General features: G+C 40.8%; 1 protein-coding gene across 1 annotated transcript in view; it reads right to left on the bottom strand.

The window, feature by feature from the left end:
- Positions 1-1356: 1356 nt before the first annotated feature.
- Positions 1357-16624, bottom strand: part of DDX6 (DEAD-box helicase 6) — a 30147-nt gene continuing 14879 nt past the window's right edge. The window contains exons 7-14 of the mRNA XM_063436601.1: positions 16159-16253; positions 15571-15693; positions 14116-14244; positions 13182-13298; positions 11406-11469; positions 10935-11036; positions 6017-6193; positions 1357-4936 (exon numbers count right to left, since the gene is read on the bottom strand). Of these exons, the coding sequence (XP_063292671.1) occupies positions 6024-6193; positions 10935-11036; positions 11406-11469; positions 13182-13298; positions 14116-14244; positions 15571-15693; positions 16159-16253 (800 nt within the window). The 3' untranslated portion in view covers positions 1357-4936; positions 6017-6023. The remainder of the gene's footprint in view (positions 4937-6016; positions 6194-10934; positions 11037-11405; positions 11470-13181; positions 13299-14115; positions 14245-15570; positions 15694-16158; positions 16254-16624) is intronic.

Below are 16624 nucleotides of genomic sequence, written 5' to 3'. Positions count from 1 at the left end.
CAGGTCTACCCATTAAATATGAACCTGTTACCCCTTGCTACTAACGGCGCTCTGGGTCTCTAATTGATCCAGGGACCTGTTTGATCTGCCGTATTTATGTCGGGGATGTTATAAGGGTGGTACAACACACGTTATTGTAATAACCCCATTCGTAACATTTATACACGTAACAAGACCTTATTTTTTTTTTTTCCCTCAAAATAACAGTTTTTTCAACATTTTGGTGTTGCCCTTTACCTAACACATGTCACTATGTTTATCAGGTTGCTGATATGGATAGGGTGTCGCTATCTTGGGGGGAGGGGGAGGGAGGGGGTGCCCCAATGAGCTGGCAGTGTGCCGCATGTTGGGGTACTCCGTGTGGGGGTCATCATATCCCAACATACAGCACACAAGCACATCCCACCTCCACGGATCACTCCTTCAGAGCTGGGTGCAAAAAATTAAGTCCCATATAGAAGACATTAACTAGGCAAAGGCAGCATACGATACCAATCAGCTGAGAGCGGTGAGGTGTACGGCAGTTCAGGTGAGTCTTTCTCTCCTTAGGGACCGGGTCCCATCAGGTTGGGAGAGTGAACCTTAGGTGGTTGTAATGTGACCGCTGAGAGTCTCATGTGTGGCAGTCCGTCGAGGCTTTAGCTGCTTTGATGATTGTCCAGTTTGCGGGTGGGTCTTGGGGGGAGGGGTGCCCCAATGAACTGGTAGTGCCCTCAAAATCATTCTAAACACCTTCATAGGGTCCGTATTTGAGACCTCTGCTTTAACCCCTTAAGGACCAAACTTCTGGAATAAAAGGGAATCATGACATGTCACATACGTCGTGTCCTTAAGGGGTTAAAAGATAAGATGCTGTAGTAATATGGTCTTTAAAATTTTCAGATTTTCATTTATATATGCATTGTTTATGGTTCTGTTAAACGAAGCTGCTATATGACCCATGGCAGCATATTCAGGGTTGCAAATTAGCTGTAAAGTCAGGATGCAGTTTAGTGGTAGGTGTGCAGATTTCTAGGTAGCTAGAGAGATTTTAGGTTTTTCTGGAAGCAGAGTTGCAAATGGTGAGAAAGTCAGATTGGTTGGGGAACAAGTAAAATATAATTAAAGCAAAGATGCCAATTTATATACCCCTATGGGGATGGGGGTAACAACCACTGCCCTTTTCCCACAGGAAGAATGCCTTGTCTGTGTGGTTTTATTTATTGCACAGTTTTAAAGGTTTGCCTGCCATGCATGTGAGCTAGAATTGTATCCAGTTGCAATTGTACTAGTACTTATGCAAAACATTTAATTTTACAGTTGGCAAATTTAAACATTTATTTTGAATATCAGGAACAAATAAAACAAAACACAAGATTGATTTCCAGTGGGCTTTTATTCAGTTAAAACAAAAAGTAAAAAAAAAAAAAAACTCATTCCAGATTGTACCATTTATCTTTAATGTTTTACTCATCTGACAACCTTAAACTGGGAGGAAAAGTAAAATAAACCTGCCCACTGGGCCATTTTCTATCAATACAGTGCCAATTTGTATTTCTTAGCAGCTTAGCTGCACACTTTGTTTAGACCTCTTCACTTTAAGCATTTATGGTTTAACTTTTAATTCTTAGAATTGTGTCTAATGCAGCTAAACTGCCAAGTCAGTTATAGAAAATGGCAGGGTATAAACCCTTTCACTGGGTGGTACCATCTAGAAGCAGAGCACCACAATATTCCAGGAAAATTGCTCATTTTTTGTTTTAACTTTATTATTCCTATTGCTGACTAAGATCATTGGTCTTCAATGTAGTCATTTTCTGGTAGCAAGAAAGTTTATAGCCAAGACCCACCCATCCCAACCCCTGAATAGGGTACATCTCTGTAACCCTTGACCAAAAGATCTGAAACTAAAAACATTTTAGGAAAAATGTGTCAGCACTCCTTTTAATAAAAAAAAAAAAGGGAAATTTTAATGTACTTCTTGAATATAAGGATAATATGAAAGTTTGCCCAAATTAAATCCTGAGCCCAAACTTCAGTGGCACTAAACATATTCCAGCCGATTGCAGAATATGGACAATGTATGGGCAGAAGAAAAAAAATATATCTATGTTCAGCTAGGAGAAGGATAAATTTGTCCTAACATGTTTGAGGTTTACAGATCCTAACCAAACCCATAAAACAAAAACAGAATGAGATGATTATCCTGTGCCATGTCAGAAGGTGTGAAAAGGTCTTGCACCAATGACACTGAACAGGAATACCAAAATAGGTTTGCTTTGTAGAGCAGAGAGATTTAACATATCTGCTCTACATAGCACAAATTTGATAAATCTGAAGTTATTGCAAAGGAAAGATGCTCCCATCTCACTCTGAAAAGAAACACATTGATACCTTCCCTCCCATACCCAAATGTGGATTCCCATTCCAAATTCAAAATTAACCATTACAGCCGAATTGCTAGGTGGAATATTTTGGTGAGGTTACTCTGATGCCAGAGAAACTGCAGTGTTGACTGCATTAATTTCGACTATAAGTCTTCAAAATGGTGAAGGGGGAAAACTGCAGACACAGCAATGGCAGGGAGTGCTGCAAAAACTTGGAAGACTGCAAAAGACTTTTTAAACCTTTTTCTTCTAATTAGGGGTTAAAAAAAAAATTATAGTCCAGTATTTTAGAGCATCTTTCCATTTGCCTTTAGTAACTATTCCCCCCACCCCTTCCCCCCTGCATTGAAACTCACAGCACCAAACGCAATACAGCAATACAGCTTCGTTAGACAGATGCCATTATATTCCTATAGTGCTCAGCCTGTGTTAAACCCATTTGTCTGCTTTGAAGCTTATAAGGTACAGCATGTACTCCTGCAGAAATGGTTATTTTAAAGGGGGAGGGGGAAAAAAAAAAATCTCACTTTTACAAGGATCATGGCTTTAGCACCAGCATATCACTACCCTTCAAGAGTTGCAAATTCTGTAAAGGAGCAGAGGTGCAATACAGCACGATTGCATGTGCTTATGTAAATCGGAAAACAAAGGGAAATGTTTATTGCACCATGATCCCAAAAAAAAACCTTCAGTAGTAGAGCAAAATGTATATCTCCATATATAGAAATCTTAAATACAACCCATAAAAAAAACAAAAAAAACAAGCCAATTGTGCTCTAGCAACTCTGAAGCTTCAGTATTTTAAGATTTTGTGAACATTGCACCGCAGCTGCCACTGGCCAGCTACGCTTATGGTGCACCTGGATGTGTAATCATAAAATTTACCATGTCAGATGGGCCAGGCTCCTTTATAGTAAAATTTATTTTTTGAAAGGGGGAGGAGACTGAGGCACTGTGCATAGTATGTAAACTGTTTAATTCTTCACAATCCAGGTGCAGCCAATATGTTGGGAGGGGAAAAATAAAAATAGATGGCTCCTCACTCATTGCCTGTATATAAGGCCAAGCATCAAGCATAGTGGGAGAGGCACAATTCAAAGTATCACTTTGCAGAAATATGAAGTGGCATTTCTGTAATACTGGACAAAAAAAAAAAAATCCTGACCAAAAACTTGGGTTAATAATTTAGTGATTAAAAATAAGTTTGTTCTTAAATTGAGAACTGCACTGCAGCACACAAGTTACATGTTAACTCTTACAAGAAAATCTCCATGTTGATTTGAAGATAAAAGCCAAAACAAGTAATCCACTTCATGTGGTGAAAGATTTGAGATAGAAAGGTGGCATATCTTCAAGTTACCATTTCCCAAATACATTTTCCAAAGTGATGCTAGAAAATGAGCCTCTCTCATTTTTAGTTGCTGTCCTAACCCACTCACATTCCCTCAAACCATCAGTTAAGAAAACCAAGAAAAAAAATAAACCCCTGAACGATTTATAACCTTCCCACCCACCCCAGAAAAATAAAACTATTTACATTATTGTACAATTATTCACATCAAATTCTCTAGTATCATCTCCTCCCCCCTACACCCCTCATGCAAGGGACCCTTTGCAAGGGAGGGGGACATGGCTTTGGAATAAGTTTTGAAAGGAAGTTGCTGCAAGGTGGCACAAAAATTAAAAACCAGCCTTTCGTGTTCACATGGGAACAAAAGGATTCACATCAGCAACCATAAAATATAAAGGAAAAGGAGGGAAAGGTTTCTGGAACACACTTAAAAGCCTCCCAAAATGTTTTGACATTGGTGCAGATTTTTTTTTGCATGTTTAAGTACATATATACATATATTATGGGGACCTGAAGTTATGTTTTTTTCCTAGTGAAAAAATTATTAAAAAAAAAAATCAGGGGAACAAAAAAAAAAGTTCATGAAGATTTACAACTTTTTAGCTAGCCCAATAGCACCAGCTTACAAAATTGTACGTTTTATATGGGTGATAAAATGTAGATTGGGTTACTTATGTTTTCTGTATGAGTTTGCATTGGAAAGATGATTTTGAATGGTCTCGTAGCGTAAGGCACTTTGCACAAGTAAAGATAGTTTGGTTACAGTAAAAGAAAAAGATGCCACAAGAGGATGCAAAGGGAGAATGAACTAAGTTGGAATCTAAACAACTTTACATCCAAGGACTGCAATAAATTAGAGTAAATTGCTTTGTTGGCCTCCTGGAGAGTAGAGAAGCCTGTAACAAGTTACAGCCTTTTCTAGCTTACAACAGCATAGAGGGTTTCCAGTATCCATCATGCCACAAGGGGTGGGGGGGCAGGGAGGAACAAAATAAAGCCATTAAGTGCAACTTATGAGAGCACGCAGTGCCAACATCAGGGACATTCATAAAATCAGGGAGGGGAGTGCACAAAAGGAAAAAAAAAAAATTCTAAACTATGCTGGTCAGTGTTCCAGATGAAGACAAACGTCTAGAGAGGCAGTTGAGAGTAGGGGAGAAACCCTTAAGAAAGTGATGTATGAATGTCAGGATATTCTCTTCTTCAGGAGGACTGTCACCTGCAGAAACAAAAAGTAGACATAAGATACCCACCCAACTCCTGTAATTCTTTTTTGCCATTTGATTTACTGTAACAAAAAGTATTTTGTCCAAATTTAGTTTTTCCTTAAATCAATGCATCTCTATGGGTAATGTTCAGTGTCTCCACACAAAGTCACATTGGAGACTGAACGCTAGTGCGGCACCACTGACCCAGAAAGCATCTCTAGTGGCCGACTGAGTGACTACACGAATTCCTAGCAATACCTCCAGTGACAAACACTATGCCTACAGGGACATACTATAGTAACCAGAATATCTACAATAAGTTGTAGTCCCTATAATGTCCTTTTTAGGACCATATTAAGTTCTAGGCAGCGCTGGGCTTTATTGCTCAGTGACTGCAGATCATAATGCAGTAAAAAAAATATAAAATAAGTCAGCAGGGGTTAAATTATTGCCGGTACCAAGGAACCGCCAATATCTTTATACCCAAGGATCCCCTCTATCAGCTGGGACCAAAATTAGTGGCATTAGCAAGCAGTGTGCACAATGATTCTGTTCACTGCCTATTCCAACAGAAACATATTAAGCGATTAAATTTAAATAGAAATTTTGTTGTACATACAGGGAAAATCTCTAATCTATGCATTTTACAAAAACATTATTAAGTTTATGGTGAACTTGATAACTTTCACATACTGAAGATTCACCTATAAGGTACAAAAACCCTCCAAGGACCATAACCACTAAAATGCAGTGTATTGGTTAGTGGCAGGAGTGACCTCAGGCAGCTCCTTCCCTAAGCAAACTGTTTTAGAATGGTTTGGCTTACCTGGAGTAAGCTGGGCACAGATCCAAACCTCCACTCTCAGGAGACCTGGAAGCTCATGCTCCAGTGGATTATCACATTTACATTTTATTTCTCACCTCAAATATTTGATAAAATAAGGGATAAGTAAATACCCTTGGAGTGACAGTGCCCCTTTAAGACATTAACATAAAAGTCAAAACACAATTTAACCTACATCAGGCATCATAACTTTGATAAAAGAGCAGTTTTGAAAAAAAAATGTGAAAATTTGTATTCCATCTCTTACCTGAAGGCTAATGCTTCTCTCCAGATTCGCTGTGATATTCAGCCACATACAGACTCTTATCGATACTGCTGGGTATGGGCTTAATTTCTGTTCCCAGCTGCTCTTCAATACTTTTAAGGTTGAATCTGTCATCGTAGGTAATCAAATTTATGGCAAGACCAAGGTGTCCAAAGCGACCTAGTGTATAATACAGACAAGGCAGTTTCGTGAATATACTCCCATATGTTTGCATATTTACTTTTTAAATAAAAAGTGTATACTTTATTAATTTTACTTTACAGAAAGAGGGTTAAATGAAGAAATGGCTAGTGTGTTAAGATTTCTATGATATGCTCCATTTTCTAAAAAAAAAAAAAAACCCACTTAAATATTTGGCACACAATCCATTTCAGACAATGGAATGGAGGAGAAAATGTTTAGTGTCTTCTATTTTCTGTAGGCTCTCTTTATGCTGACTGACCAACCATGAGACATACAGTTTGCCAGATATAAAAAAAAAGTGTGGATTTCTGAGAAATACATAGTTAATATAAAGAGAAGTAAACATTAAAAAGCAAGCTACTCAAAGTTATAGTAGAGTGGTAAAAAAAAATATTCCAAGTCTTCAGGAATAGCCTCATTTATAGGCATAACTTGTGTCTCTCCCATTTCATATCAGCACTTTATTGAACACATTTAGAAACACCCTCCTGGTCAAATTGCCGATTGGAAAGAGTTCCTGCTTCTGCCCACGTGATCATTTAAGGGGAGCGAGAAATATTCACCTAATGCTTCCCAATGAGAAGTATTACATTGGTGAACTAGTGCACATGCACCATGTTTTGCACTGAGAGATGCCACTAGAGAGGTGTCCTATCTCAGTGCAGCACCTACGCTCAGCGTCTCCACACGGTCCCCCATAAAGACACAGAGATTAAATGAATCCCTGTGGAAAGGTCAGATGTCGCAGCGTGGCATTTTGCCGCACATCCGCAATAGCTTACCAATACTTTCCTTTAGGAAATTATTGGATAGCCTGAGATCAAGATTGATAATCTCGGGGGCGGGGCTTGGAGGCCATGCTGAACGGTCGCAGGCTGCAGGAGCTCCTGCTTCAAACCGACTGAAAGGCAATATGTACCACTCGAAAGACGACTTACAGCTACAAAAATGCCACCACAAGCAAGGGGACAACGGGGGGCACAAATCGGTACCCGTCCAGCGACGTTTCCACCGGTATGCACCCGACACCCCAGCAAGGCCCACTAGCATGGCGGGCACAGGGGAGACGGCCGCTCTCCTGCCGCCAATGACGGCGAGACCGTGGACCCAGAGCCCTCGTTCCCCCCCATGGTCCAGCGGGGGTTATCGCGGACCACCTTTTTACAGTCTCCCTAACGAACGGTACCCAAGCGACAAGATCTCCGAAACGAGAAAACGATACTGAGGCCTACAAAATGGCGTCTAGCCAGCACGCCGCAGCCATGTACAGTGCCAAGGAAGAAACCGAGCTCCGGCTCAATGGCTTATTCAGCGCTTTATGGGAGAAGCTTGAGGCACTCTTCTGGCCAGCAGCGCAAGGTATGCCACCAGACAGCACTACACAGGGCTTAACAGGGGCAGCCGGAGGGACAGCAGTAACTCCCCACCCGGACCTCACTCCCAAGTCGAGCAGGCATCCTCACCGGGCAGCTCCAAAGGCGGCAAAAGAGAAACCTACAGAGAGCAGGCAAGGCCTGGAAAAGACCATCATGGGGCAACCAGCAAGCAGACACCATCGGCTACACCGCATACTTACCAACTCCATGCGCAAGAACCGTAGAGGCACAGCCTTTCGAGACAGATCCAAAATGGCGGACACAGCGAACCGACGACGCAGGAAACCAAGCAGCCCGCGACCGAACCAAGCAAGGAGATCTGCAACCGGGACTAACCAATACTCAGACAGTCAGTCAAGTAAAGCATGGCGCAGGTTTACAGTGATACACCCCAGCGAACTCCTTGCCTACACCTGGCACGCTGCCATGTCGGGACTGCAGGCTCTCTGGACACTGACTGCACCATGGGGTGATGACATACCCCGAACAGGCAAGGGTTGACCAGACACCATCATCGGGACTGCTGTTATTATCTTTTTATTGTTACTTTTTTTTTTTTTATTAATGCCAGAAGTCTCATTTATTTTAAATAAGAGCATAAAGTTCAACATACATTACATAATTGTTTAGCTTTAACTTTTAATTGCGTGCCATTTTGCACTGCTGTTTAGGCGCTAGCATAAATAACAACTAAAATACTGTTACCCTCATATGATGTTTTAATGCTCCGGCACCGCTGGCCTCCCTGCTCGGCCTGTACTTAAATGTTTAGTTAATACCCATGCCTAGAACGGCTATTTTGACTAACAAGCTGGACATAGTAAAGTTTTTCAGGGCAGGCACCTAGGGAGAATAGCGATGTTTAGGCATGCTTTATATTGTAGGCGAGCTATAGATTGTATTTATATTTTGATTCTACTGAGAACTTCTGCCAGGCTATGCGCTACCTTGCTTTAAGCATTTCACGTCATGGCCTACATATGTATAATGTGACCGTACTTTGTTACTAGCTAGCCCTATCTAAACCTAAGCCCAGCTAGCAATGTTCTATACGCGTAAGGCCTGGCATGATAGATGATATACTCTAAAAATCGATGTCAAGCATACCCTAACGCACACAATAAGCTCTGTTCAGCTTGTTAATATTGACAGTGTTGATGTCAAAATTGTGCATATATCCTTTTTAACATACCTGTTCCTGCACCTCAAGCAATGCACACCCAGCAGGTTTAATTAGCACCATTAACCCACACTTGTAACTCGCTTAAAAAGTCAAGCTATCAGTATATTTTTCTGCCTCATAGGTGAGACAGCGTACGTTCACATGTTTGGAAGGGGCATATGTGTCTACCGAAGCAAGCCTGTAACCCTATCGTGTCTTACTGCCTTAGACATAATAATTCAGAGTGTTGCATAATTTAAATCGCATGTTTACCACGTTTTGTATTTTTATTCAACTGCCTACATCTTGTTATTTTCATGTTCTAAAATATAAAAATCGTGCTGTATAACAAGCCACATGTTGAAATGATGACAAACCGCTTGCAGCAGCTGTTGTGGCGCTGTACGCTTCACTGTTACTCCATGCACGAATAAAAATAAAGAATTAAAAAAAAAAAAGATTGATAATCTCAGCCATAAACGCTGGGCCAGTCACATCAAGACAGGTGTGGGAGAAAAGATAAGCTCCGTTGGAACCTACAGACTGAGTCCTAGGGCAAAGGGATCGGCCGCCTCCCTCTCACCCACGTGAAGTAGGATGCAACAGAGGCCAAGAGATGCTGTGGCTCACAGAAGTGGTTCAGGTGATATGGAATCTGTATTAGTCAGTATAAACATTTTTAAGAGTGCTCCTGATCCCATCCAAGGTATACTTAGAAACCTTTTGTTCCCCAATCCAAGGTACGTCTGTAGTGTTCCTTTAAGACACTTCAAACAAACATTAAAATTAACACTGCTACAAACCATATTTTCAGGGCTGCCATCAGAAATTTTGAGGCCCCTGACAAAGCACACGCCCTACCTAGTCCGCTGACAATGATGCAGGACTGAATGTGTATAGTGGAAGTGAATTAGAATGTGTGTAATGGATGTAGTGTTTGTGTGTATTAGATACTGTTTGTGCAGTGAATGCAGTGTGTTTGTGTAGCGGATGCAGTGTGTATAGTGAACGCAGAGTGTTTGAGTAGTGGATGTAGTGTGTTTAGTGGATGCAGTGTCTGTAGTGGATGTAGTGTGTGTATTAGACGTAGTGTCTGTGTATAGTGAATGCAGAGTGTTTCAATTTGTTGTCGGATGTTGTGTGTGTACTGTGAATACAGGATGTTTGAGTAGTGGATTTTCACTTAATTACATTTAAAAAAAAATAAAAAAAAATTAAGTGTTTCTCCCCCCTCCCTGCTTACCTGTGTCCAGGGAGGGGGAGATTCCATTCTGGTGGTCCGGTGGGGGGGCCCCTGTCTCCCTGTTGCCGCAGAGGGGGCCCAGGCAGCACAGCGCTTCTCTTCTCTCCTCCAATAATTCTCGCGAGACCCGCAGAGCGTTGCCATGGCAACCGGGTCTCGCAAGAGTTATTAGAAGAGAGACGAAGCTGTGTGCTGCCTGGGCCCCCTCTGCGGTAACAGGGAGCCGGGGGGCCCGTGGCTGCACACAGAGCGCGATATTCGCTATGTGTGCAGAGAAAGAAAGTGGGGCCCAGGACTGCCAGAGCAGTCCGGGCCCCCCAGGGCTGCTGGGCCCGTGACAACCGTCATGGTTGTCACCCCCTGATGGCAGCCCTGCATATTTTAGCTTTAAGACCGTGGCAAAACATCACCAGTCCTTTAGAAAATATGTACTACATCCCCACTGATGCTTTGCCAGAGTTATGGCTAGAAGATAATTTAGTCCACAACATCTGGAGTACTGAAGGTTGTCCACCACTACGAGGCACAAGCAGTTGCAAATGACGTCCTCCAACACTCAAGCAGTAGAATGAACCTGGAATACTGAAGCAGACTATGAACCAAAGTGCTGTCATTTTAACTAAAGAAACCCATAACAAATACCAACTGCAATGCTCTAGCTGTTTATCTTAAAACATTTTGAGGTCTGTCACTAGCAGAACATTTTTGGAGCTAATTGCAATCTACTAAAGGGATATAGCTTTACAAAGACTGAATAGAAATGTGTAGATGGAAACATTTAAGTAGATGTAACAGCCAACATGTGGAAATCACAAAACACATTTCTAATAATTATTCATTACAAAAAGATTGTTCCAGTTAAGACTTTAAAAAAGAGAAGGGATATAGTTAGTATATCCTAACCATATATGGAACAAACAAACATTTATTCCTCACCTGATCTTCCTATACGATGCAAATACGTCTCTGCCAGTTTTGGGAAGTCAAAGTTTATCACCACATTCACAGCTTGAATATCAATACCACGGGTAAACAGATCTGAGGAAGAGAAACTGGTTTTAGTAAGAAATATCCAGGAACATACTGGCTGCACGACACGTTAACCAGCAGCAATTAAAAAGTAAAAAAAAAATTTCACACAGGTGATGTCCACAAAAATAAATAAAATAAACTCATGGGTGCACAAGTGCACAGAAGACCGTTTCTGAATGTAGAATAGGTCATCCATCACAAATTGAAACTACAATTGCTCTTTAGCATAAGGTGTACTGACACTGGAAAGTTGATCCGGTACTCAAAAAGTTAGCAATATGCAGAGCAAAGCTATTAAGATTATAAACCAAATGAAACTACAAAATATGAAGGCCATCTACAGTTAAAATGCATTAAGAAGGTGAAATATCTTACCAGTGCAAACAAGATTACGGCATAAGCCATTTCTGAAGTCGTGGAAAACTCTATTCCTATGCTCCTGCGAACGAGACCGAAGGAATTTGAAATTATACTACATTACTAAAGTAAAATAATTAAAACCACCACCAACTGATTCAGCTCATTTAAGTGACTAATTATCTGGTGTTTTAATGCCATTCTGCATTAAACTGTTAATATCAACAACCCATTCCCTCTGCTGCTTGGGCTAATGGGGAAGCATTTGCCTGAGGAGCAATGGGCAGCTGTGAATGATTGAGTGTCAGCCGACCACATTCAGCCTATCACAGTGCCATGTCAGGTATGAAACTTAACTAACATCTCCATTTTAACCACAGGTTTTGTGAAAGAGGGGCAATTTGAAGCCAAGGACAAAAAGTTTAACAGATGGACAGTGCCAATGCATACCAGACACCATAACCAATTCAATGAGATATGGTAGAGTGTGCCTTCAACAATTAAAGGCTGCAGTAAGCCACATCTCGGCCCCACCTGTTTATCACTGGAAACACAAAACAAAAAATAATTAAGTGTTAAATCTACTTTAAATCATGTGACGTGTAAGCCCCCATTGGAAGATATTGTTTCAAACCTTTCCTATGGGAAAGCTTTCAAGCAAGCATAGCACTGGTCTAGGGATCGACAGATTTTTTTTTTAGAGCAGATACCGATAATCTGAACTTTTAGGCCGATAGCCGATAACCTGTACATTTACCATTTTGAAAAAAACAATTTTACGGTAAAATTTACGGTAAATGCACAAAATATACATGCCACATGTAGGGGATGCAGTGTGTTTAGACAGGGGAGCTGTATGTTTGTATAGTGAATGCAGTGTGTGTTTGTGTAGTGTGTGTATATGATGAATGCAGAGTGTGTTTCTGAAGGGATGTAATTTGTGTAAAATGTAATTTAATTTTTAATATTTAGAGGCTTTATTTTTTGTCCCCCCTCCCTGCTTGATACTTTGCCAGGGAGGGGGGGGATATAGCATTCCCTGGTGGTCCAGTGGCATGTACTGAGCAGTGGGGGGAGGGGGGGGGGATCCAGCAGCAAGCTGTTACTTGCCTCCCAGCAGCTCCCTGTGTAAATTTCACGGTCTGTGTGCCGCGTGGAATGTTGCCATGGTAACCCGTGGCAACGCTCTGCGGCTGCAGGAGTCGTGAGATTTACACAGGGAGCTGAAGGGAAGGTAACAGCTTGCTGACGCCCCCCCCCACCCCAGGACTGCCGGACTTTTAATGAGCCCAGCAGTCCTAGGAGGTATTATCGGCAATATCGGTATCTATATTGGCAGATACCGACAGGTGGTGGAGGGCCCGTTTAGCAATACAAATTGGATGATTTACTTTTTTCCAGCACAGAGGCTCCCTTGGTGCTTCTTGCTTTGCCTCCCCCACCACCATAGAGTAGGCATTGCCTTGTGACTGTTGGTCACAAAGTTCTACAGAAGTTTGGAACAAAATATCACTGTTAATGCAATACCAGTAGAAGTCAATGAGGATCACAAAAGATTACTGAAAGCAAGCACCAAAACCACTTCATCTTACGGACACGGTTTGGGTGCAAATTGCCCTTTTAACAAATGTCAATGTTAACATTTTTCCTAAACTGCACCTCTAGTGGTGTTCTGATAGCACTTCATAGTTGAAGTCCTTAATTTTTTTGAAGTGGCTGGGGGTTTAATTACTTCAACCTCTCCCCCTCCCCCCTCCCAAAAAAAACAAACAAACAAAAAAAAAACACACAAACCTGTCTCATCTTTGCATGGATATAGAAGCAGGAGTAGCCCAACTGAGAAATTTTCTTGGCCAGTAGCTCTACCCTTTGAGAGGAGTTGCAGAAGATTATAGACTGGTTTATCTGGAGCTAAAAAGCAAACACTTCACAATGGGTCACTAAATACAGAAGACCTACATCAGAAACGTTCAATAAACCTTAAATTTGCAGTAGCAATACAAAGACTTGGTGCTACAATAAACTATTTTTTATTTTTTAAGATTACTTTGGTAACAGCATGAATAATCTCTACCAAATGTAAGTAAAAATCCACACTTTATTCAGCAACCGTCATCTCCATTTTAGCTCCCTGTCAATCATTGTTTTAACACCTGGCTGTCAGCAGAGAGAAAACACGAGAAATGAAACTGTTTAAATTTCTCCTCTTGATTTCATAATGTCTGATCTGGATTATATTAGTTGCTAAATCTTTACTATAAAATATTAAACAAAATGGAGAATGTTTTACGAAAGCAAACAAGTTTTAACAATGCTTTAATAACTGGTATACATTTCAGAGAGTAAAAGGGAGGATGAGAGGGAAGGAGAAAGAAAATAAAAAAAATTAAAAAAACAAACAAACACCTTTAAAACTGAAAACATAGTTTTCATTTAAAACTGAAAAAAGACCAAACAAACTTGAGAAATTTGCATATTTACTAAAATACCAATGCTGCTTGATGACATGGCTGGTAGCCAGTAAATAGCACAGCATACAGCCATCTCAAGTTACAGATTTGTAGAAGCTGTATGGCCTAATTTGCATAAACAACTTTCACTTACAGGTTGAATATCCAAAATATGTAACTACAATTCAGATATCAGTAAACAGCAAGTAAATATGAAACTGACAGTTTGTCAGATAGATGCATAACGCATGTGATGTTATCAGCAGATCCATACTTACCCTTGAGAAGAGAGTGTTGAGGCAGTGAACTTTTTGCCGCTCTGTAACATAGGCATAGTATTGTGTTACTCCTTTCAAAGTCAATTCCTCCATCAAGTTAATCTCATATGGTTTCTGTAAATGAGAAGACTAAAAAAAAAAAAAAATAAATAAAAACCCAAACATCAGCAATATAAAAAAGCAATACTATAAATGACCGCTAGAAATAAAGAGGGCAAACTGATTGCAAATATGTGCCATCAAAACACGGACTACATAGCACCTGTAACGTTCGGTGATGGAAACATGGATGAATAAGACATCTTGGTGCTATACTACAGTTTAATACATTTTGGAGAGTGGTTTAACTTTACCATTGCAGCAAAAACTGGACGAAGGCCTATCCATAATGGAAAGATGGTGTGAACAGCAAGAAATTGACTGGATCGCAAATAGAAATACATTGCTGCCCAAGGCATCCACTAGTGGCTGTCATTGATAGTCAGGGCTTCCACAGATTGGTACTGCAAAGACTGCAGGACAGAGGTAGAGTCTCCACACTGCATCGAGTTGAACGCTTCCCATTAAGATTAATTTACTCAATGGATCTTAAAGGACCACTCTAGGCACCCAGACCACTTCAGCTTAATGAAGTGGTCTGGGTGCCAGGTCCAGCTAGGGTTAACTAATTGTTTTATAAACATAGCAGTTTCAGAGAAACTGCTATGTTTATCAATTAGTTAAGCCTTCCCCCTAATTCTCTAGTGGCTGTCTCACTGACAGCCGCTAGAGGCGCTTGCGTGATTCTCACTGAAAATCACAGTGAGAGCACGCAAGCCTCCATAGGAAAGCATTATGAATGCTTTCCTATGTGACCGGCTGAATGCGCGCGCAGCTCTTGCCGCGCGTGCGCATTCAGCCGACGGGGAGGAACGGAGGCGGAGAGGAGGAGGAGAGCTCCCCGCCCAGCGCTGGAAAAAGGTAAGTTTTTACCCCTTTCCCCTTTCCAGAGCCGGGCGGGAGGGGGTCCCTGAGGGCACTCTAGTGCCAGGAAAACGAGTATGCTTTCCTGGCACTAGAGTGGTCCTTTAAAGAAGAGATGCCAATTGACAATGCGGCAGTTTGCTGCTCATGCACACTAGCATCTCGATGCTTCCCAATGCGAAAGTTATGGATTGGCCAAGGTCATTAAAACATATCAGATAGAAAGGCACAGGGCTCACAGCGGGGAAAGAAAGAAGAGTGAACTTCTTTAGTTAATTGGCTGGTGTGAGATTCCTGGTGCTCTTTTCCCTTTAAAGCACAATTCATCTATTGAGTTAGCTGACATTTTACCTACAGTAGAAGAATAGTCAAGCCCGCAACCTTTTTTTATGCGCAGATGGGTTTTGTTATAATGCAGCACTAGGAAGCACTTTTAAACGAAATTTAAATAACGTGTATTTACTACTTTAAGTAGCATAAATTTATACTTGCCATAAACTTCTGGACGCTTAAAGGAAATGTGGCAGAGTAGAGGAGAATTTGTCTGTTTTTAGGTAGCGTCATAATTATATCTTCCATTATCTGCACAAAATCTTGAGAGAGCAGTTTGTCCGCCTACATAATGTAAAAAAATAAAAAGGCAAATTGATGAAAAGACAGTATAAACCCAGCTGGATTTATGAGATTTTTACTTGCAAGGTGGCAGTTTCACTTTGAACATTTGTTCTTAAATTTGTATAGTACAGATATGACTTGTGCAATTAGATATTTATGCTACAGTGGCATGAATTATTCATACTCAAGATGATACAAAAGGTAGTAGCAATTGTAATTCGGAAAATTTTGTATTTGCAACAAATCAGAAGATCACATTCCTAGGAGTTACCTTTAAGAGCATCAAGACTAGGCAGATATAAAGACTATTTACACACAAAACAAATTAACGAAAAAGGATCTGCTTTACAACATGCCTCAAGCACTGGAACCAGATTTCACTAAACAAGTTCCTTATGTGTCTTCAAAATATTTATATGGAACAAAAAATAAAATTTACTGTGATAATGAACTTTAAAGCATTACCTCATCTAACACGATCATCTGAATGTGATCTACTTTAGCTACTCCTTTTTTGATAAGGTCCAGAATCCTGCCGGGAGTTGCAATCACTACATGCACTGGAAAAGGGAGGAGAAAAATAAAGCTGCATTTCGTAAATGTAGAAAATTTTAATACACAAGTGCTGCTTTCCATTCGAAAACCATGGTCCCTTCTAACTATATAGCATGCACCTCCAGCTGTTTGGAACCATAGTCAATAATTCCCTTCACATGTTATCAGCTGCTGCAGTTAATACTTTTAATTATCCCTGCCATCACATACACATTCCTCTACCACCTCTGGTCTCATCTCCCCATTTTACCCTTTCGATTGTAAACTCATAGGCAGGGTCCTCTACCTATTGTATCAGTCTTTTTCCCAATTGAACAGCGCTGCAGAATATGTTGGCGCTTTATAAATGCCAGTAATAAATAAAATGAGCCATAAA

This window comes from Pelobates fuscus, chromosome 11, assembly GCF_036172605.1.
Source record: "Pelobates fuscus isolate aPelFus1 chromosome 11, aPelFus1.pri, whole genome shotgun sequence".
Taxonomy (NCBI): domain Eukaryota; kingdom Metazoa; phylum Chordata; class Amphibia; order Anura; family Pelobatidae; genus Pelobates; species Pelobates fuscus.
This window is presented reverse-complemented; position numbering and strand designations above follow the sequence as displayed.